Raw genomic sequence first — 23,005 nt, 5'->3', positions numbered from 1 at the left:
CTTTAATGATATGTGAGTGCTACCTCGGTTATCTAACAGCCCCCCCTCCCCCAAAACAGTGACACAAAGCCCTGCTGCTGGTAAATCATAAACATGCTCAACTGGCAGCAGTTCCAGTGCAACAGATGCTGTAGCCTATGAGACAAATCCGCTTTACTGCATACCAATTTTGCAATTTGATTGTAGATGAGAAAGTCTTTCTGCCAGGCATGTTTCTCCTCATCTCTGTATCTAATATACTGTTTGGGAATTGGTTTTGTTGCCTGCATGGATGTTCACTTCCTGGTTATATTGAGTTGTTTTTTTCTTAAAGGGTTGAATTTGTTTGGTAGGCTGTTGTTGGCCTTTTCTCACAGCAGACATTTTGACTTATCACAGCCAGAAAGCACAGGTGTATCCAATAATGTTAAAGATGGCTCCGTCCCATTGGAGTGTTCCTCTATAAACTGTGCCAATCAAGACAGCATGCGCAATATGAGATACCCAGAACTGGGACACAATGGTATTAATTGGGCTTAATAATCAGTGTTATTAATTACACCAGTGCATTTCCTGCTATGACGTGTCAAAACGCCTGCTGTAAAAAAGGCCTATTGGGAGACCCCAGTTGGTTTTAGGCTACCCTGGTGATGTATGGGACATGATTCACAATAGGCGTGGATCACAACTAATGTCACATGGATTCTGTTGTTTTCAAAAGATTAGAAACCAGATGGGACAATTGGGGATGAGAGTAGAATAGTCAGACAAACATACCCCATAAAAAACATACACTTTTATGGCTTCACTGCATTGGATATCAGCTAACCTCATTCTTTCTCACACATATACATGTATTTCCTGGAGACTTATCCTAACCACCACATGCCTAACCCTAACCCTTACCCTAACCTTAACATAACCCTAAACTGACCTTTACTTTAAAACAACTTCACCCCAAAATTAATGATTTACGTTGAGGGGACTTGCTTTTTGTCCCCATTAGGGAGGCGAGTCCCCACAACATGTAAAAAGATTTATGTCCCCACAACATGAGGAATGCCTGGCACACACACACACACACACACACACATAGAGGCATGCTTAATAATAACTTAAATTAAAATGTAGCCTAAACAAAGCAAATTTTAATTTTAAGAAAGTGTAAACAGAGGTTGTAAGACACATAATATAAACACACATTATAAATATATGTTAGGCTATATGAACATACATATACAACATATAAAAAAATAATATAGACAACACATACTAAATAATAATATTATTAAATTCATAATAATGCAGTAAAACCAAATCTACTGATTTATGAGTGGGGCGCCTTCGTGTCTGTGGTGAGCACTGTGCCACAGCGCCCCCAGTCGCCTCTCGCAGCTCACAGCGGGCTGTCTGTCAGTGTCAGCAGACTCCTCCTCCGCCATTTTTGACTGTAAACATCCTGCCGATTTTAAAAGGACAGCGGTGAGCGGGAGGAAGGCGACTGGCGCCATCTTGGCTGTCTTAATGAGTACAGCAGGGGAGAGCTCGCTGGGAGAAATAACATAATTATTGGAATTTCAGTCTAAAAAGGGGAAACTACCGGTAAGTGAGGTTTGCAGTGGAATTATGTGCGCGTTGTTTGGTGTATTTTACAGGATGAAGTGAGCATGCACGTTAGTGTTTATTTGCCGCGGCCTTCACAGTACAAGCAGCCGTTAGCCGCCAGCTAACAACACAGTTGTGCTGCTAGAGGGAAAAAAGTATGAGCAGGTTTGACGGGCGCCTTGTTTTTGTATGCTTTAGTTACTTTCTTTTTCATGGGCGAACTGTATTTCTGTCCACCGTTTTCAAGAATGTATAATTTTACTTTGAAGTAGCGTGAAGTTAATTCGGTAACGTAGTAGACGTTTGTGCTTCACACGATTTCATTGCTCCTTTTGTAGTTAACGCTAGCTGGCGGCTAATTTAGTTCATCCCACTTGATGGCGCCGACTATTTACTGGCGTTTACCAACCCGTTGGCGCTTTTAATATTACTCTGTATTAGACGCAGGTAACTATGTAATTTCACTTTAACTTACTTGTATATATCTGTGAAATTTCAACGTTTTTAATTGATTGAAGCAAGAAACACGTTAAAACGTTACGTTAAGCAGACATGTGCATTTCCAGTGTTTGCCCTGCTGACTGGGAAATAGGCGGAACTTGAATGAAGTCGGCGCTTGTTTTGATAAAATGTTACTTTTACTAATGTCGTGTTTAGTGCCCGTGTCTTACTAACGATGAGCAACGGTTGAAGTTAATTAAATTTAACGTAATAAAAGGCAAAGGAAGTGCTTCAAGGGAGCCTTTACGTTAGCTAACGCCAGCGTATTAACAAAAAAAAGTTTTTAAGAGAGTTAATTTTGTCGAATAATTTGCAGGCTAATGTCACTAAAAAACGAATTTATCAGCTATAAAAAACAATCCGCATAATTGGGGATTAACGTTCCTCATCTTTCGTTTTTGGCGAACTTGCTAAAAAGACCAAAAAGATCTCTAACAACAATGTGTAGCCCTTTTGGATATGTTCAGGCATGTGCGACCTTATTATTTGGGCTTCGTTCATCAGCCAAGAATATATGGATTTAAAAAAAAACTATCTTAACAATAACAACAATAACATGTCATAGCCTGGTTATTACAGGCCATGTTGGACCAGCGAGGTTCACCACAGGATTACTGTAACAGTTAACTGAACAATGGCATTTTTAACAGGATATTCGGCCAAGATTGTTGTTGTCTCTTACACATCTTAAGTAGAAAATATTATATTGTTATCAATACAAAGCATTGATTTTTGCAGCAATCAAGTTAAAACCAATTCTTGATAGTCAGAGATATGAAAGATGGTATTGCTGAAGATCAAGATTGTTTTTCAAACACGACGTTACTTGCTGCTTTTATGAAAATGCATTTAAAACTAGATAATCTGTGTAGGAAGGCTACCATGGTAAAGAGATGATACTGTTCTGCTTGTGTTTGTCTTTAATTCTGGATCATAAAAAAAACAAATTTGGTTTCTTTATTTGTTGTCTCTTCTGAAAATATGATGAATTATGGTGTGTCAAATGTACATACTGTATATTATAAATACTGGTGGTAGGGCTGATCGATTTTGAAAAAAAAAACGATTATTTTTTATGTTGATTGATATGATTTGTGATATTAGAGGGAATGGTAACTTTTACATCATTATTGATTGAAAAACATTAAAATGATCATAATGTGATTTTTGCAGGGATCTGTACCAAATGAGGATGTTTTCTTAAGTCTATAGCATATTATGTGTAGGCGAGGACATCTCTGCAGCATAACAATATTTAATTTAAAACAGTATTTTGACACACACTTCGCCTTTAACAAATATTGTGCCTCCTGTGATTTGAAAATTGTAGTAGGCCATATTATGATTTTGATAAAATTCAGATTAGTTGTTCAGCCCTAACTGGTGGCACAGAAAGTTCTAAAATGTTATTTGACTTTGCTTCTTGTCAGTGATTGTGATTGATTACAGTTGGTAACTTCCCTGTTGCCTTTTATAAATATGGCTTGCTTGACTGCATACATTAGATTGAGTTACAAACATTATGGTTAAGTCCAAGGAGATCAGTACTGAACTGAGAAATCGAATAATAGATTAACACAAGTCAGGAGTGTCTTGGGGCCATCTCAAAGCAACTTGAAATCCCAAGATCATCAGTGCAATCAATTGCTTTAAGTACAGAGTACCAGCAACAGTGGTTTCTTTGCCAAGGTCTGTAATAAAACCCAAACTGTCACTCTCTGCTGAGAGAGAATTGGTCCAGGTGATCAGATGTAATCTAAGAGTCACCCCCACCAAAAAAACCAACAAAAGACAGGTTGGCCAAGATTTTATAGGTTACTGGAACACAGGTGTCACCATCTTCAGTCAAGCAAGTTTCACTTTGACATGGGCTGAGAGATTGCCATGCAAGAAAGAAGTCCCTTCTCCAAAGTGTGAGTCAAGTTAGTTGCTGATCAAGTGGGGCAAAAAACTGTAAGAACACTGTACTTTCTGTCAAGCATGGTGGTGGAAGTAATGTGCTCTGGGGCTACTTTGATCCCAGTAGATTGTGGAAAGTGGTCAAAATGATGAAGATTACCCCAGGACAACACCAACCCATCAGCTAGAAATTTAAATCTTAGTCTAAATTTAGCTAAAATTAAGATTTTGGAATGGCCATCCCAAAGTTTTGAACTCAGCCTTATTGAAAATATGAGGTCCGCCCTGAGGATACATGTAAGAAAACTGAAATTTGTTTGAACTCCACCAATTCTGTCAGAGGCTCGTTTGTGAAAAGGGCTAAAGAACATGCAAACAAATACTTGCTGGACTGTTTGTATATTTTTCACCCCATTGTATTTTGTTTTGTTTTGTATATTTTATATTTTCTGATGAAACAATGTATTTTTTAAAGAAACCAAATTTGTGAATGTTTTTTTTTTTTTTTTTTGCCATAGTATACATGTCCCTTAAAACTGCATGTAAATGATTGATCTCAACTGTAAATTGATTAATTATGATTAATTATGTTTCCCAGGTGAACCTACCCCAGTGTGAGTGTGAGCCAGGGGAACCAGGGCAATGTTCTACGCCCACTTTGTCCTCAGCAAACGTGGGCCGCTGGCCAAGATCTGGCTAGCGGCCCATTGGGACAAGAAGCTGACCAAGGCCCATGTGTTCGAATGCAACTTAGAGAGCAGTGTGGAGAGCATCATCTCACCCAAGGTAACAACACAAAACTGTAGTTTCTGCATTCTGGTTATGATGGTCTAAAGTACGTTGTTGCTGTATAATGCTGTGTTCTCTTTGCAGGCTTGTCTCCCCCGCCGTTATCGTTACCTCTCAATAAATAAAAACAGGAATATTAAAAATGTTTTCTACCAACAACTGAAGCAGGGCTGATGAACAGAAACACAACAGAATTTTGGCTTGCAGCTTTCACAGTTTAACACAGTATTTGTGTTTATTTAAAACTGGTTTATTTTTATTGTGTCTCGCTCTGATTCAAAGAACTTTGTTGCTGTATAATGTTAGTTTGCACTGACAACAGTTCAGTCTTGTTTTTACAATGAAAATATATCTTAAACTTAAAGTTTCTTGGTATTTCTCTCTCTTTTTTTTTTCTCTTAGGTGAAGATGGCATTGCGTACGTCAGGCCACCTGCTCCTTGGGGTGGTGAGAATCTACCACAGGAAGGCCAAGTACCTGCTTGCTGACTGTAATGAAGCCTTTATCAAGATCAAAATGGCTTTTAGGCCAGGTAAGGAGATATTTCCTTCATTAATAAAAACACGTATTGTCAAGTTTTTTTCAGAATTTTTTCATTTCAAGAAAGAAGTTTGTACGTTTTTCTGTACTGAAACAGTTGAGAGCAGGCTGAGAGCAGAATAGAAAAACTGAATATGTAAATGCTGTGGTGGTTTTTCCATTTTTAGCCAGCTGTGTTACATGTGATGTAGGGATGCAACAATTTTCTTAAATTTTGCAGTGGCACTGACTTGATATGGTTGTTTGAGGCATAGAACCATGGAGTACAATTCAGTGGTATAACAGTGCTACTTGTATCTGTATTCAGGTGTGGTGGATTTGCCTGAGGAAAACAGAGAGGCAGCCTACAATGCCATCACCTTACCTGAGGAGTTCCATGATTTTGACCAGCCACTTCCTGATCTGGAGTAAGTTCATTACATCTACTGATCTCATTTTGTCTCTTCATGTTGGTCTGTAGGGTGAGACTCTTTCTTCTTACACTGGTATGGCGTGTGATTCAGTTTATACCATTGTACCCAACTATGCTGTCTTTTTTTGTGTTCTTCACACAGTGATATCGATGTGGCCCAGCAGTTCACCCTGAACCAGAGCAGAGTAGAAGAGATCACCATGAGGGAAGATGTTGGCAACCTCAGCCTCTTGCAGGACAATGACTTTGGTACGACAACTAATGTACTGATGTGTACACTCACACCACCCACTACATATGCATGAGTTGATAAAACCATTTCTATATCAAGGTAAATTTCAACATGACTGTGTGAAAGTGCAGAATCATTTTAGATATAACGTTAAATTCAGATTAACACAATAACATAATTGTTATACAAAAGGAAAAAAGACATCCTCTTCATGTTTAATAATAACTCTTTGTACTCTTCAGCTGACTTCGGTATGGATGACCGAGAGATGATGCGTGATGCCAGCACGTTTGAGGAGGATATCATGCATGGTGCCACAGCCTCCAACCTTTTGCTAGAGGCTGAGCCTGGTCCAGCTAATCTCCCTGATAAGTCCAACCACATGGAGTATGATGACTTTGGGGACGGCTCCATGGGCAACAGTGATGGGGGAATGCTGGGTGAGCAGTTTAAGATGTCTTTATAGAATCTGATTGTAGACTATATGGGACAACTATAGTAGCTGTTCTGTGAGATATTTGATACATAATTAGGAATGATGGTTGATTTTAAATGACTTTGTGATTTTTCAGTTGATAAGCTGTTGAGCTCTGAAGATGGAGGTGGTATTTTTGACGACCCTCCAGCCATCACAGAGAGTGTCATGATGCCTCCAGATCATGGAGATGACGAGGATGACTTTGACAACCTCCAGTCACGTAAGTAAAGCTAAGTTGTTTTTCCTAAATACAAAAGAGATGAAACAGTAAATTCAGTTTTTTTCTTGTACCCAAACTCATGTGAAGAACAGTCTCAGCTACTTGTTTAATTGAGTACACATTGCAGAGATGACCTGGAAAACCTGCTCAGTCGTGTGCCATTACGGGTGGAGTGCACATTGTGTCTATTTAAGGAGCACTACAACTCAATTTTTGCAATTTGTGTGTCTAGCGGGTCCAGACAGCCCAGACTCTGGCCCAGCAGAGCCACTGCCAGCTATGGCTGACCAGACAGAACAGACCACACTGGTTCACAACGAGGAGGAGGCCTTTGCCCTGGAGCCCATCGACATCACTGGTAAGATTCTCCCTCACCTTTCAGTAGAGATGCAAGGCTTTACTCAAAACATTTTTTTCCCATTTCAAATAAAATTCTGTATTTAATTTTTTTTTTTTAATTATTTTTCTTGTTTTTGTAGGTCAGTATCTCAGCTAGGGATTTAGTCTTCTGTCTTTGTCTTGTGTAGTTTGTTCATTTAAAAGAAAGTGTGCTCATTTCATGGAGCTGTATTAAGCAATTTTTTACCATAAGAATTGGACCAACATAGCATTCATATAAAATTTGCCTACAGAGCCCTTAAGCTTAACACTGTTTTATGACTAAAGCATATTAGCTGAAACCTTACCTTTTTTTAATGATGGTGACAATAATCTAGTTGTGTTTTTTTGTTTGTTTTTTGATTGTTTTTATTTAACTCATCCCTAGTGAAAGAGACCAAGGCGAAGCGTAAGAGGAAGTTGATTGTGGACAGTGTGAAGGAGTTGGACAGTAAGACCATCAGGGCCCAGCTCTCCGATTACTCAGACATTGTCACCACTCTGGACCTTGCCCCTCCCACGAAGAAGCTTATGATGTGGAAGGAGACTGGAGGAGTGGAGAAACTCTTCTCTCTTCCTGCTCAGCCTCTCTGGAATGCCAGGCTGCTCAAGGTGACAAATGCTTGATAGAATATTTGTGCATGTGTTTGTGGGAAAACATGCACACATCCACTCTAAAACTGTCGGCTGTGTGTCTGAAATCACTTACATGCAATTTTACAGCTTGGAGAATAGTAATAAACAAGCCCCTCTAGAGGTCTGATTCTCAGAGAAGGTCAGACTCAGATACTGGTGAATGATAGTGGGAGAGAGAAGACTTATAATATTGTATCTTTCATTGACATTCACTTCAGGTTGTAGGATTTAAAATGAGAACATTGAAGGAAGAAGAGGTGAAGGAAATGACTGGTTTTGTCTGTCTCTTTCCCTATCCTTTCACACCTACATGTACCCCTCCAGAATACTGAATGAAAAGTGTGTCGATGCATAATTTAACAGACCTCTTTTCCTTTTGTCTTGCATCAGTCCTTAACATTTTTATTGAATCACAGGCTTGGCATAAAGTTTTTTTTCAAACTTCTCTCTAAATTTAACTGTTAACTCTCACGCTTATTTCTCCCAGATGTTCACACGCTGCCTGACGCCTCTGGTGCCAGATGAGCTGAGGAAGAGGAGAAAGGGTGGTGAAGCAGACAGTCTGGATGAGTTCCTCAAAGAGCTTGAGAACCCAGAGGTGCCTAGAGAGGAGGTCATGAGTCAGCACAGAGATGTTATTGGTAAGTCATGCAGTAGGATGTGAGAAGAGAACGCCTTCGCATTTCCTTTTTACATTCTATTAACAATCTCCCTGATCTGTCCCTCAGACCAGACTATCATGGAGGAGCCCAGTATGCTGGCAGCCTCTGCAATGGAAGGCAGTAGGACGACCCTGGATGAGACAGTCATGCCTCCTCCCTCCACTCCCCGCGGTGTCAAACGCAAGACCCTTGACAAAGACAGCACCCTTCCTGTGAGTACTTGACACCCAAGTTTTTTATCTCGGCTTTTCTTTTGTCAAAGCACATTGAAAGGCATTTAATGGTATTTGATTTATGCTTCAGTGGCAGAGCCATAACATATAATGTTTAATTTCTAGCAGATAAACATGTTGGTCTCATCTGATGTGAAAACAGGACACTAAATGACTTTATTCTAAACAGTTATAAATTATGTACTGAATCTTGACATGGCCTTCATGATCATGTTTTCTCTTTCAGATGGCTCCCTTAGAGCAGCAGCCACAACAGGTGGCTGACCGCTCAGTCTTGTCTCAGAGGTTAGACATGCCTCAGGTGGATCTGCCCCCAGAGGAGAGCATCAACCTCACTCAGCTTGTTCCTGAACTTGACCTGCTTGGTGAAAAGAGCAAAGATAAGAAGGATGAGAGTGATGAAGAAGAGGTGGGGACAAATAACTGCTTTTTCTATGACACTGAAAAGTCAACTACATTGTGTAAAAAGTTTTCTTCCCAACTTTTAATGTTGTCATTTTATATGTAGTAGCAGTCATGTAATAGTGATGCCTTGTTTCCATCAGTTTGTCTAAACACAAAAGTGATACAGGAGAAAACACGCAGCAAAAGAAAATCAAACAGCAGGATATGACATGGCAATTCTTGTTAGCTATTTAGTAACTCAAAGGACAGTGTTCCCCCAAATTAGATTATGATTTAAAAAAAATTAATTATATGAATAAATTAATGTATGGGAATACCCTGAAGGAAATTTCTGTAGAGAGGTGTGATTGTATTGTTGTGTGAGTCTTGGTCAGTTGATGCTCATGACTGAATGTTTTCAGGAAGAGGATGGCCAGGCTGGAGACCAGGACCAGGAGGAGAAGAGATGGAACAAGAGAACCCAGCAGATGCTGCACGGTCTGCAGGTACAAAAATACTATTGCCATGTTCAAATTTTTTTTTTTTTTTTTTTGAAAACAGATTTCAAGTAGACGGAAACAGTTCTTTCATAGTATTTGTTAGTAAAATTTTCTGTGCAGATTTCACAAGCTATATTCCTTTCATTCATCTGCCATGTGCAAAATAGGTCTGTATAGGTTTAAACTGGAAAAGCATCTTCTAGGGGAACCCAGCTACCTGGCCTAATGTGTGTGTGTGTGTGTGTGTGTGTGTGTGTGTGTGTAATATAATATAATATATTTCCCTCTTGATAAAAGGTAGGGGAAATTAGTATCATTTACATGTATTTAATTGCTCACCTTGGGTCAAAAAAGTACTTAAACTGACAATTTGAGCTTTTCTTCCCACAGCGCGTCATGGCTAAGACTGGAGCAGACTCAGTCAGCCTGCTTGACTTGTGCCGGAACAACAACAGGAAGCAGGCAGCCGCCAAGTTTTACAGTTTCCTGGTCCTCAAGAAGCAGCAAGCCATCGAGGTCACCCAGACTGAGCCCTACAGCGACATCATCGCCACTGCTGGACCAAGATTCCACCTTATTTAGACATTGGAAGAACAGACAAACACTCTGCTTGCAACAGACAAACTTTTTTAATTACTCGACTTTTTGCCTTTTTATTTTGTGTTTTCCTGTCAGCCCATTTTTTTTCTCTGGGGAAGGGGTGGGAGTAATGGGGAATGGGTTGGAAACTTTTAAAAAAAAGCATTTTACTGTAATACAGATGGAATCATGCAGTATTCATTTGGTTCAAATGGAGAGAGGAAGAATGTTAAACAATTATATTTATAAAGCAACATTTTTCAGTCACCAATTTGTAAGCTTTGCTTCATTTTGTTTCCTTTTTTGTTTTGTAAGTTAAATTTCCATTGTCTTCTCATTCCATAAATTTTGTACCATTGCCCCACTCACAAAATATTGCAGATTGCCCTGTATTTTCACATGGAATCCCGTATTGACTCTGTACATGTTATGGAAAGGTACTGTTTTATTGCTCAGAAGTGTAACCTCTCCCACCTCCTCTGTGTTGCACTTGATAAACAAAAAGGTTAATCAGTCAAAAAATTGGTAAATCTCACCTGGCATTAAATATCATGTTTCAGATGTATAATTCAGGCAGTTTATCAGTTAAGTTTCATGTAATATTTTTCTTTTGTACCTTACGTTTATGCTTGTTCACCTTTTTGCATTATCTAACTAGGCAATGTACTTGTTACAGTTAAGTTCAGTATCCCACCTTTTTAGTCTTCGGGTAAGTTCTAGTTGTGATACATCTGTAAAGATTTGAAATAAAGTGTTTTAAGTACTTGGTAACTGGATATTTACTCATTTATAGTGTTATTTTACACTGGTCTTTATTAAGCTGGTTATGAAGATGTTAAAGAAACAATATTCTGACTTTTGGCAATGTGTAGTGTAAGGCAATCATTTACATTTTATACATTATATCCCCAATATAATGGTGCCAAAACTCAAATGGTTATGGTGGTATTTGTGAGTGTGATTCCACAGTACTGGAGAAAAAAGGCCTTCATCCTCCCATTCTGTAGAAATGCAAACATTCACCAATACTTTTGGAAAAATACAAATACGTCTTGGATTCTACTATTCAAGTGGAAGTGGTAGTCCAGGTCCACTACTGATTACTATAAAGAAACTCCGTGAGGGAATAGATGGCAGATTTCAGGCCCCAGTTCCAGCACAGCCAGTTGTGTACGACAAAGAGAAAAAAAAGAAAATCATAATTGGGTCCTTCATGGTGAAATGTTATATCTACTATAAGTGTTAGTGTATCTATGTTCCACTGAAAATGAAGCCCTCACTCAGTGGTTTAATGAAGTAGATAGATGGAGAATACTTTTTTTTTTATCCCTAAGGGAAATTACAGTGTTACATCTGCTATAAAATAAATGACAAAAAGCTGCTTTCACACTGAAATTACTAAAAAGTACTGTACTTAGGTAACATTTTGAGGTACTTGTACTTGAGTATTTCCATTTTCTGGTACTTTATACTTCCACTTCACTACATTTCAGAAGGACATATTGTACTTTCTCCTCCACTACATTTATGTGACAGCTTCAGTTACTTTTCAGATGAAGATGTGACACAATGGATAGTAAAACTTTTAAAATATAACACAAGATGAAGCCAGATTTCTCTGGTGACCCTTTGGAGGGGCCCAACCCCTAGGTTGGGAACCATCAACTAGCTAACTGTAACTAGCTTCACCTCCAGCAGCTACAACAGTAACATGCTGCTGACACACTGATGTTTCAGTATTAATTATCTAATGACGTCATATATAATAATATATCAGTCAGGGACCAAACCACTACTTTTACTGCAATACTTAAACTACACCGAGCTGATAATACTTAAGTAATTTTAGTTAAGTAGTATTTTTCATGCAGGACCTTTACTTTTAATAGTGGAGTATTTTTACATTGCTGTGTTGGTGCTTCTGAATATTTCTTCCACCACTACCCTCAACAACCACCAAACAGCTTCTAATTAATCACAATTCACGAGTGACACAAACAGGGGGAACTGCTCACTTTCAGCCCTTGTTGCTTTACGGACAGGAAAACGGACCCGTGTTTAACGGAAAACGTCCGTCACAGAAAACCTTCCTCCCTTTTTCCGCGTGTGGCGGCTCACAAATGGCTTCACGTAAAGACTCTGGTTCAGTATCTAGCACCGTGATGACTTCTACAGGCGGCACTTTGGACTCTCCCGTCAAACAGATCCAGATTGAGGGTCTGGTAAGTGACACTCAGATGAATTTCGGTGGCGGATGTGAGAGAAATGTGAGGATGCTGAGAGTTACTTGATGTGGATGCTAAAGTGTGAGCATCATCATGGCGGCGGACTGATAATGTTAAGCAGTTTCTTATGCTTTTAATACTTTAACCGATGTTTATAATGTATTTTACGGTATTTAATCCAGTACTTTACTGACAAAATAGATCAACATAATAAATAAGTCAATATATATGTTGTATTTGCTGTTTACAACCTCCCAACTAGGTAACAGGCTAATAGTAGGCTAACAGTGGACCGGTGTTTCCGTTTAAATAGTGACCGTTTTAACTGATGTCCGTGGTTGCTCGTAGTGACGGCAGCTGTTGAAAACACGAACAGAACACGTATGTGTCCTCTTAAAAGCCTTAACTTCTCTTAAATTGAATGTTCAATACAATATATAGTATATTCGTATGGTCGTTTTTATCTCACCTTATGTAAATTAAATGGTGTCGCCAAGAAGAAGCACTCACATTTCTTCACTTATTTTTCCTGAAGTTAGTCTTTTCAAATTGTAGCTTGTTTGAGAGGAAACGCTTAGTTTGTTTGCAGTAGCTCACGCTGATGATGGGTCACAAGTTAAATGGACGGTAGGCTGGTCAAACCGAGTGGCTACTGGCCGCGTGACCAGAGTTTATACAATACAATACAATATCTAGCCACAAACTGAACATATTGTGTGTACATAATGACAAACGGCTTAATTTGTTGTATACGGGGCACTTTCCAATTGAGGATAAATATAACATCCCAACATAGGCTAACGTTAAAGCTGCACTGCCAACTTATAGGCTACGGTTTGTTTCCCCCTTAAAGAAATGTTACAGGTGAATGCGTCTTGCTGAGCACAATTTAACTTAAATGGTTAGCATAGGGAGTAGTCTTTTCACTTGCATCCATTAGAAGGTCTAGGGTTTGTTCCACACTTAGTCTTTGATTAACTTTAAAGATCCATCCAGGCATGCTTTAATCTGCTTTAGATAATATTTTCAATTTGATATGGTTTTTCCACAGCAAAGATCAATTACCTAGTTAAAATTATTAAAATGATCCTTTTCCAATTGTAAAAAAAACAGAAGCTATGAATATGCTGTTTTAAAAGGTTAACTTCTGTACATAAGATGTTTTGCACCGGAGGCTTCAAAACACAGACTTAAGGTGAACACAGAGCAACTTCATTGCCCCTGCACAGTGAGGGTCAAACACCTTAGTGGAGTCACAATAAGCAAGACACATTTTTGAATGGAGGGGGACTTTAACATTTAAATACAGCAACATTAGAGCGATCAATTTAAAAAAACACATCAATATAACTGATATGCTAACCCCACTTCATTCTGCCCGTACAGCACAAAGTAAGTCTTGATTGCCACTAGATTGATTTTTCAAAAATTCTTCAATGACCACTTTTTCTTTGGTCTATTTTGTTGGTTCTCAGATGAAAACTTGAGTACTTTTGAAGATATCTACTGCAGACTGAGTCAGTTTCCTTCCAGTTCAGTGCTAATGTTTTGCAACTCAATATAGTTCACAACTTGGGGGATTTGGGGGCACTATTGCAAGGAAGTGTATTTAAGTGCAGTTGGATATTGAAAGCAAATACATGCCCGTTTACTTTTGTGCCTGGCTTTAGTTTTTTGGACACACATGTATTTTTGTGTATTTTGGCAGAGGATTACCTATTTTTAATGATTCTTATGTCTTACTTTTGAATTTTTTTCTTAACATCAACGTCATATTTAACAACTGAAATGTGGCACATATGTTTTGATTCTGTAGTACCTCTGTATAAACAGCAGAGGACAAACTTGCTTCACTGCCATGCACTTACATTCTCCCCCCTCCTGCCCTGAACTGCACTGGACACAAAGCAGCTCATTTGCCTGATGTGCCTGAACGGAGTAGCAGGACTTTAACTTGCCAGCTGCTGCCTTCCTTTTATCTTGCTCATTAAAGTTGCCCTAGAGTCTCAGGCCCTAATTTCAAATCTAAATATTTCACCTCAATGTGTATTATTTAGACCCCTAATGAGATTTTCTTAATTCATTCTCTCAGCGTTATCAACCAAACATTTTAATCGCAGCAGTTTAATTAAAAACAGTCGAGACCTGTTTAGTGTGTGACCTCATTTGGATTCAGACTTTTGAAAGAGAGGTGTCTATTTCAGGTAGAGTTATGAAATGCGTTTCACCTGAGTGCATTGATATGCAGCAGTTGCTGTTGTGTTGCGTCATGACCCGTCTGTCAGAGGTTTGGCTGGAGGGTTGCCCACAGACAGCGTCACCACTGCTCTGTAGTAGAATTGCTTGTTTCCTTGCTTTTGAAGAGGTTTTAGTTGAGATGTTGCCACACGACTGGAGCGCTGCACAGTGATGGGTTCTATTTAACACCTACTGAGATCACACAATTGCCTGCATGTTTGAAAAAGACTGTTCATTTATTCTGACATACGACATGTTGCAATGAGTCACAGGCAACAATTGCCTCCCATGAATTAAGGAAAGGCCAGAGCACTTTGTACAGGACATTTTTGCATTGTGATTTGAGAACTCTGGGGGGTAAAAAAAGGGGAGGGAATGTGTCAATCTTGGGTTAATGTTAACATTTCTTGCAGTGGTGGCAGTCGCAGACATTTTCTTTGGGTTTTTTCCAGTGAGTATATGAATGAAGAAAACACTGTACCAGAACAGTCCCTTCTTCCCTTTCCACTTGCCTCAGGTCTCTCATGCCGAGCCTTGCCAGGAAAGTGTTCACACTACATGACACAGATCAGCTGTAACGTACACAGACAAAAGAGATGACTTACTGTCCAGTGTAGAAACATATGTTCCCATCTGTCTAGAACAGTTACTAACTACTGTGTGTGTTATATCACATTTCCATAATACAGAATCAGCTATTTTATGTTTACTTGGTATTTTAAAATTGTAGATAATTCTTCAGGTTTCAGACCTGGTTGATTTTGTGACACCTGTGGTCACAGCAAACACTGATTGAGTAGTTATTTTGTCAGAGACACAACAGAAGAGCAACTAGTGTATCTTACTATAGCTAGACAGATGTACATTAGCTTGTTGTAGATGTGAGTTATTGGTCTATATGTCATCCAAATAAGTAACTAGAAATTGCTGTGCAGAAATGCTTGTTTAGTATGTATATTGGTCATAATTTTAAAAAATATAGTATCAAAATTGTTTGTTTTTTTAAAAAATACTTGAGGTCCATGTATCATTAATGGATTTTGTAAACTCCCAAATATTGATATAAGTATTTTCCTCAAAAATCCAGTATTGGTCAGGCTACAGTGTTTATAGCACAGCCAAACAAACTTGCATGGGTTTAATAAAAAAAATCAGTCAAAAGTAATTGCAGCCACAATAAGACTTCATGTTGCGCACAGTGCGAGTTGTTTTCCACACAACAGCAGAGCACAGTGAAGTGCGGACAAGTTTGAGGTGTGCAGCCTGTCACCTGCAGCTCTTCATCTAACAGCTCACCGTGGCTGCTCCTTATTGTTCCGTTACTCCCTTGAAAAGAAAAAAAAAGATTTAAAATAAGAGAAAACAGAAAATGACTGACTTGGTTTGCATTTCATGTAACTGCTGCACAATAAAAACCATTGAGTGTTGCCAGTTGAATGTTTTAATGTGAAGCAGCAGCAGTAGGAAGCATTGGGTTTGCATTAGCAGTAACTTAACACAACTCTGACTATGCGTTAGGAAAGTGAACGGAGGCTGATATCAATGAGATAAATATAAAACTGGTAACACTGGATTACAGGCATTATAGGCATCGTTTCCTGTGAATCCCTCATACATTTGCAGACAATTTGAATCCAGTGCGGGAATGGCAGACTCCACCACTAACAATGAAAACTAAGCGAGGTAATTACAGAATGTATACAACCATAAATAGTATCAAAATGGTTTGATTCCATGACAATTGTATGCGTTATAAAGATATTCTGACATTCAGTGGATGTGCACTTAAGTAACCAGGTTAGTCAGAGAAACAAGGTTACGCAGGTAATAAAGAACATGTTGAAGTGCACTGTTGTAACCTGGTTACAGTAAATCTGTGTATACATGCAGCAGATCATAGTGTGAAAATGTGTGAATTTAACAAATAGTGAAATATTCAGCGGTGGAAGGTGGTGTATTTTGTATGAGACATTTGTGTCATCTTATAATGTTTAGTGTGAGAATTACTGCAAATGAAATTGAATAGCAGGCAGCTAATAAAGAGGAGAGCAAGCAGAGTTGGGAATCTCCATAATGTGAACATAATCTCTGTGTGCAGGCGTTGTCGTTAAAACTCACTTTACTTCTATATTGTTTTTTTCCTCACATTGCAATAAAGCTAGCCATTGGTTGTTGCCCTGGTCACTGTCATATTTCAGTCTCAGACTACCTCGCACTACAAATCAGACTTGACCCACCAAAATCAAACATGTTTAAAAAAAAAAAGATCTCCTCAGGCCAACAGGCAAAAGCAGACTGAATGAAGTCGGAACCTGCCGTGCTCCTTATCCTGGCTTAACCCAACAGATGACTCATGCCACACAAACATGTTTTCTCTGTCAAGTATATTACAGCCAACGTTGAGGGTAGAGTTCGTCTCCACATCAGCGGCGCAAGAAAGAAAACTCATTATGGCGTCGTCTCTCTCGCTGTACTTTCTCATAACTTGAGCCCTGTTGTGGCGGGAATATGAGCCCTTTTGTGTGAGTGAGAGAGAAGATTTATGATAAGAATTAAAGGCAGCCAACGGGGGATTTGGACCGCAATTGATTTTGCACAATTCAATTTTAAGCTTGTTGATTTATAATACGCTGTCCACATATCAATCTTGGGCGTCTCCACATGAGGTGAGCTCACTGGGCTAGCTAGCTGCTGGTGAGCTAGATCAATAAAACTGTATTATGTGTGCGTGTGTATGAGAGTGAGAGAAGCAGGGAAACACAGCACTAGAGAGAGTTATCCTATGTGCGCGCGTGTGTGTGTGCACGCGTGCGCAAACTTGGAGCTTTCCAGGCTTTGCTTACAATACCTGATGGCATTTACTCAGCACCAGGAAGCAAGCACAACAAATCCACAAAACCCCCCATCCATCCTTCCTTCCTTCCTTTCTTTTGGTGCGGGCTCTTCTTCAGTTCCCTTCTTCAAAGCATTTCTGTAGATTCAGGAGTTTTTGTAAAGCCCTGCTCGAATTTAGCTTTATTTATTTGACCTTCTTAGAGTTGTTTTTGGCCAATTGTCCATCTCTCACCTCCTCCTTTTCCAGACAGTTGCTATTTAAGTGTGTGATGAACAGATTGCCAAGAGTTAGATAGCTGAAAGCATTGTGTATCCCTGCTATCTGCTCTCACTGATGGAGGGAGACTAGAAAAGCTATTTGCTGGCAGAAAAAGCAGCCAGACACTCAAAGGAGTGCGGGGGGCTGCCAGGGCTTCACTGTAGCCCTCTTCTCCCTCGCCCTATCCCTCCTTGGTTTCCCTCACTCTCATTGGTTCACCTGTCTGCTCTTCTTGCCCTCATCTGGTCCTTTCCTGCTCTCATAATTTCTTTTTTTTCTTCTGGTTTCTCTCTCTCTCTCTCTTTCTCTCTCTCACATTTTCACTGTTGCATTTTCCTCTTTGCTCTCTCGTCCAGCCTGCTCTCCAACTTCCCCACTGAGTCCTCATTCTTACATTTTCTTACTCTTTCTCCCCCTCTCTCCATCCATCTCCCCCTCCTCTGACCTATTGTTCAGACCTTCCTCCCCTCTCAGTCAGAGAAGCCAAGGCAGGCAGGCAGGGAACACGATTTGTTTTTCTCCCCACTCCACCCCATATCGTCTCTCTTCTCGCGCCCCGAGCTCTTTTACTTGTTGCATGACAGGTCCGCCGCACCATTGAAATAAATCATTTTCCAGGACAGATGCAAGTGTGTGTACGCATGTGTGCACGTGAGCGAGTGAGACCAGTAAGGGCTCCCTCATGGTGGTGATGGGTGCTTTGTTGTGAGCTTTGCTCCAGGACTGCCACCCTGCTACTGCGTGCGTGCGTGAATGTGTGTATTATTAATGCCTCTGGCTGTGACCTGCCCACACTGTTATCAGCGTGATTTATGCTCTCCCCCTCCACACTATGCTTTCAGCTTCTTGCCCTGTTCCTGCTCATTTAGACGCTTTGCCTTATTCTCTACTCTTTGGCTCCGCTGTTTTTTTGTTTTTTTTGCCGGTCAGTGTGGCTCACGATGGGTGAGTGTATGTGTGTGCGCGAGCCTTTTTGTGAATTGCGTGCGTGTAGAATTAAGCCATAGCTCTTCCCCGCAGTCCTTGGTGTCGGTGACGCAGCATTAGAGCTCAAACCAGCTCCTCAATCATGTGGAGGCTTGTCCTATTGGCCCATTTTTATCTGGCATTAAAAATTAAACACATACAATGATGCATGGACACTGTCCAGATGAGGCACGGCAATGTTGGATATCAGACTACAAGTCCAAATTTACCCTCCCACTGTATGAGGGAAGCATTTTTCTTAAAATTTCACTAAATTCAGGGTTTATTCTTTATGTGAGCTGCCTCTTCCCTCTCCAGTGTAAATTGCTTGAATACTGACTGGCCTTGTACATACTCAAGATCAGTGATGCACCAGTGTTGAAGCCTGCAGGTGGTGCTTAGCCCTCAACTTACCACTCAACCACAGTCAGTGATTGCCTGAATAACTTGTCCCAGAATTTCCTCTTAACATAATACAAAGGTTTTTGGCAATTCTGTGGTTTTTATGTAAGAGCTCGGTACCCAGCGAGGAGTGCAGATTGGTGTCAGTGGATTTATTATGTAATTTAGTATTGATGTAAGGGTGTTTTAGTGATGTGCTGGATATGCTGGATAACTAATATGTGCTCCTTTAACTTTAACTGTCCCTCACAGATAGCCGCAGTCCTTTTAGGCACCAGGTGACTATGCTATGAGAAATACTGCAAAACTGTGACTTCTTCAATTCACTTTTAAAAGATGCAGAGTAGGAGTATTGTATAATAGGTTTCCAGAGGGTGGAGGTGGTGATCCAGCTAAGGGTGGGATGCTCCATGTAAGCATGATCACCTATGAGGGCTGCACACATTTTTAGGAAAACTGTGAAAAATATAACTGTTTGAAAGGTAATGGAACAGTATTTATATAACCACGTCCAGTCCATCCTTACAATCTATCACACCCACCACATCACTATCCTGCGCGCTGCAGGGGGGACAGACCTGATTGAATGACACAGTGCCACCTATTTATATGTTTGTGATACTAGAAATATTTCACAATTCACATAGTCAAAATGCATTTTCTTAACTATAACATCTTGTTTTGGGTGCCCAAGTAAGAAAGATGAAGCCTCCCAATGCACAAAATAAAACTTCAGAGTGATGAAACAGCTCACAATCACTTGAACTCCTACTTATCTATTGATATTTTCATTATTTTATTCCTTCAGTATGTTGGAAAATATTCTTCATTATAACCTTTCCTCATTAAATACATTATGTTCACATATTACAGCACATAATGTTTTTTTTAATCAAGCACTAACTCAACATCATCGTCCCTCAATACTTTCCTATAAATTAAAAGACAGTTTTAATGTACACTGGAAGAACATAGTTATATTTGGCTAGATGTTTTCCCATTGGTATTAATTACGTGGTTTAAAAACATAATGTGTTAAGAAAAAAAAACAAGAACAGAGAAAGGAAAAAAACGTATGTGCAGCAAGAGAGATGGAAAATCAAAGGATAATCAATTACATTAACAAAAAGCAGCAGCAGCCACAAAATTCACAAACAATGGGCAAGATAAATAAATTGGCCCTGGTTCAGAAAATGAAATCATTTTCCAGAAATGCTTTTTGAAAGGAGAGTAAAGCCTTTGTCCCTTCCTCTCTTTCTCTGTTTTGCTGAAGTAGTTCGATATCACAGTGATATTGTTCTTTCTGTTTTTACAGGTGGTGCTGAAGATCATCAAGCACTACCAGGAAGAGGGCCAGGGCAGCGAGGTGGTTCAGGGCGTCCTGCTGGGCCTGGTAGTTGACGACCGGCTGGAGATCACCAACTGCTTCCCCTTCCCTCAGCACACCGAGGATGATGCAGACTTCGATGAAGGTAACCAAGAGCAGTGCACTCTTTCTATTTATTCTATCAGTCCTCTCCTGCAGGTGGAAAATGTTTACTTCCCCCCACACACGAAAAACAACATCACAACAGAGTCTGAAATGAATACCTGATAAGCACCAAATGCCAGTAAAACACGTCCTTAGTGGTCTTCAGCGATGGGGTCTCCTGTGACAATGGCTGGTAAATTTATGGGCTGGTGATATTTAAATGGTTCAGTAATATAGAGGCTTTGGTCTTTACCTGTGCTCAAATTTTGAAACCACACTAAAGATTGGTTTTTTTTGTAATTTGTATTCTTCTCAACTTCATTATTAATTGCGAAGTTTCAAATTCACACACAGTACTTGCCAAACTCAAGCACCAGAATATAAAATATTAAGGTATAAGTATTAGTCTGAGTTAGCTTGTCTGTTACAGGAAAACTGAAAAGTTAATTTCAGACATTGTGTCAAATTAATTAATTAAAAACAATATAAGTTTGAACACAAGCAACTGGTCCTTGAATCCTCCCTGAACTGATAGTAGAAATGCAGCAAAACTGTGGCTCAGAACAGATATTACCTCCAGCCTCAACCTAGAAGTTTGACAGGACACAATATAATACTAAACTGTGTATTAGTTTACACAAATGCCTTCTTGAGGGATAGATTAGGGATTGCCATTTAAGCAAAGCACAAAAAATGCCACAAATATTAAAGAAATGACAAACTGTCGAGGTTAGGAGCCAAGGTATGATCACATCAACAACTCATTTAATGTCTGTGTGTGTTTCCTCGCTGATGTGTGTGTGTACGATGTCCCCAGGCACAGCGTTGAGGACAATGCTGACTTTTAACTAAGCTAACTAGGTACTGACTGTCCTACGCTGTCAGTGGCAGGGTTGATGTACGAGGGCGGTGGTGCAGGGTTGGAATGGCTTCAGTCTTTGGGTTACAGGTGGGTGGCGTGAACGTGCACCGGCTTTTATTTAGTCTTTATCCGCACACGTACGCTTTCCTGTCCCCTCCTTCCTCTCGTCAGCTTTTGTATCAAAGGATGCCATGTCCTCTGACCTTAGCCCTCCTCCTATCAAGACGTGTTGTTACTTGCACCTTGTTAGCGCAGCAAAATCTGCTACAAGCCAGACTGAAGGATGGGAAGGTGAGCAGATGCGGGGAGCAGAGGAAAGGGAGAAAATCCAGCTCTAACAGGCCTCCACTGCTAACGAGCAACTGTCAGAAATTCTGCAAGATACACAAGCGCCAATGGTGGCTAAAGGTTGTTAGTGTCAGGAACATCTCCCTCTCTGTGTGTACATCTGTGGTGGTGAGTGTCATGGTTTGTTGTGTTGTTGACTTTTGATGTGCTGGATTTTCCATCTGTCACTCCCTTTAAATTAACAAGGGCTTCAGTGAGGAGCGCCTTGCCATGAACCTTTGGGAAATTTACGTAGTTAGAACAGAATCCGTCTTAACAGGGCTTTTGATCCATCTGCAAAAGGTGTCAGACTTCAGGTTACCTGTCAGTACGGAACTACATTTGAATGGAAATGTGTTGGGAGTCATTCATGTTGTGTTTGTACTGGTGGTTGTTGAAATGATTTTGAATTGAGAGGATACAGCAAAACGTAGACAACTGTAGACTACAGAAGGATTCGTCTCTGCACACAAAATGTATTCGAAGAAAGAATTTTATCCTACACACCATGATTTTATCCAGCAAATCACAGCCACAGAAAGAATTACTTGGAGAAATAAAATGATCACACTGACAAGAAGTGAAAAATGGATTTAATGCCTGTACATTTGGTCTTTTTTTTTTTTTTCCTCTCATATTTCAGCCTGCATTTTCTACCCACGCACACAGCTGACCAGTCAAACCACTTCTTCTATCTCTCTCTGTCGTCTGCCCTGTAGCAACTAATTGTTACTGGGGGTGGGAATCCACGATTTGATTCGATTCCGATTCTTTGGTGTCCAATTTGATTTAGAATTGATTCTCAGTTCAAAACCGATTCTCCATTGAATGAATGGCACTATTTTCGGTCTTTTGCTCCAGTAAACTGTCTGCCAAACGTTTCACTGGTGTCCTTATTCCACTGAAATACAATATGGAACATAACTATTAGATAAGATAAATGGTCCGCAGCCTTTTTATGTAAAAAATTAACCGCATTAATTAATGAATTAATTAATTTGAAAGCATCTTACAGTCTCCTGCCTGTACTAGAATAACAAAATGAGGGGGAGGCAGAGTGCTCCGCTGTGTTATTATTAACGTCATGTCTCCAGCACTGGAGAGCAGCCTCTCTGCTGCACCATTAGCTCCGGGGAAAGACGTCGTTGTACAAGACGCTGAGCAGGTGCAGGGTTTTTTGAGGTGAAACAGACTGAGTACCGAGTTATTTTCTTCACTTCAGAGTTGGTTTAAGTTGTGTAAGTGCTGCAGTATGTGTTGGTCAGCTGGTCTTGTTTGTTTCTGCTGGAGTTCGCTGCTCCACTGCGCTAATGATAGTCGCTGAGTCACGGTGTAGAAGGTTCACAATGGACTTCATGTTCACCTTGCAAAGGTTATTATTTAGACATTAAAT

At 39.9% G+C, this 23,005-nt stretch overlaps 2 protein-coding genes across 2 annotated transcripts in view; both read left to right on the top strand.

Annotated features, from left to right (window-relative positions):
- The first annotated feature begins 1,442 nt into the window (after positions 1–1,442).
- LOC121906222 (double-strand-break repair protein rad21 homolog A-like) lies at positions 1,443–10,798 on the top strand. The gene is made up of 14 exons (XM_042424955.1): positions 1,443–1,581; positions 4,583–4,770; positions 5,176–5,305; positions 5,621–5,720; positions 5,868–5,974; positions 6,200–6,397; positions 6,530–6,655; positions 6,888–7,013; positions 7,422–7,645; positions 8,157–8,310; positions 8,398–8,543; positions 8,791–8,973; positions 9,371–9,454; positions 9,839–10,798. The coding sequence occupies exons 2-14, from the start codon at positions 4,627–4,629 to the stop codon at positions 10,028–10,030; spliced, it is 1,914 nt and encodes a 637-aa protein (XP_042280889.1). The 5' UTR covers positions 1,443–1,581; positions 4,583–4,626; the 3' UTR covers positions 10,031–10,798.
- Positions 10,799–12,073: 1,275 nt separating this feature from the next.
- Positions 12,074–23,005, top strand: part of LOC121906132 (eukaryotic translation initiation factor 3 subunit H) — a 68,158-nt gene continuing 57,226 nt past the window's right edge. The window contains exons 1-2 of the mRNA XM_042424815.1: positions 12,074–12,249; positions 20,268–20,424. Coding sequence (XP_042280749.1) covers positions 12,148–12,249; positions 20,268–20,424 — 259 coding nt within the window. The 5' untranslated portion in view covers positions 12,074–12,147. The remainder of the gene's footprint in view (positions 12,250–20,267; positions 20,425–23,005) is intronic.

Source organism: Thunnus maccoyii, chromosome 10, assembly GCF_910596095.1.
Source record: "Thunnus maccoyii chromosome 10, fThuMac1.1, whole genome shotgun sequence".
In the NCBI taxonomy this organism is placed as follows: Eukaryota; Metazoa; Chordata; class Actinopteri; order Scombriformes; family Scombridae; genus Thunnus; species Thunnus maccoyii.
The sequence above is the reverse complement of the archived record's forward strand: the minus strand, read 5'-3'. Positions and strand labels throughout refer to the sequence as shown.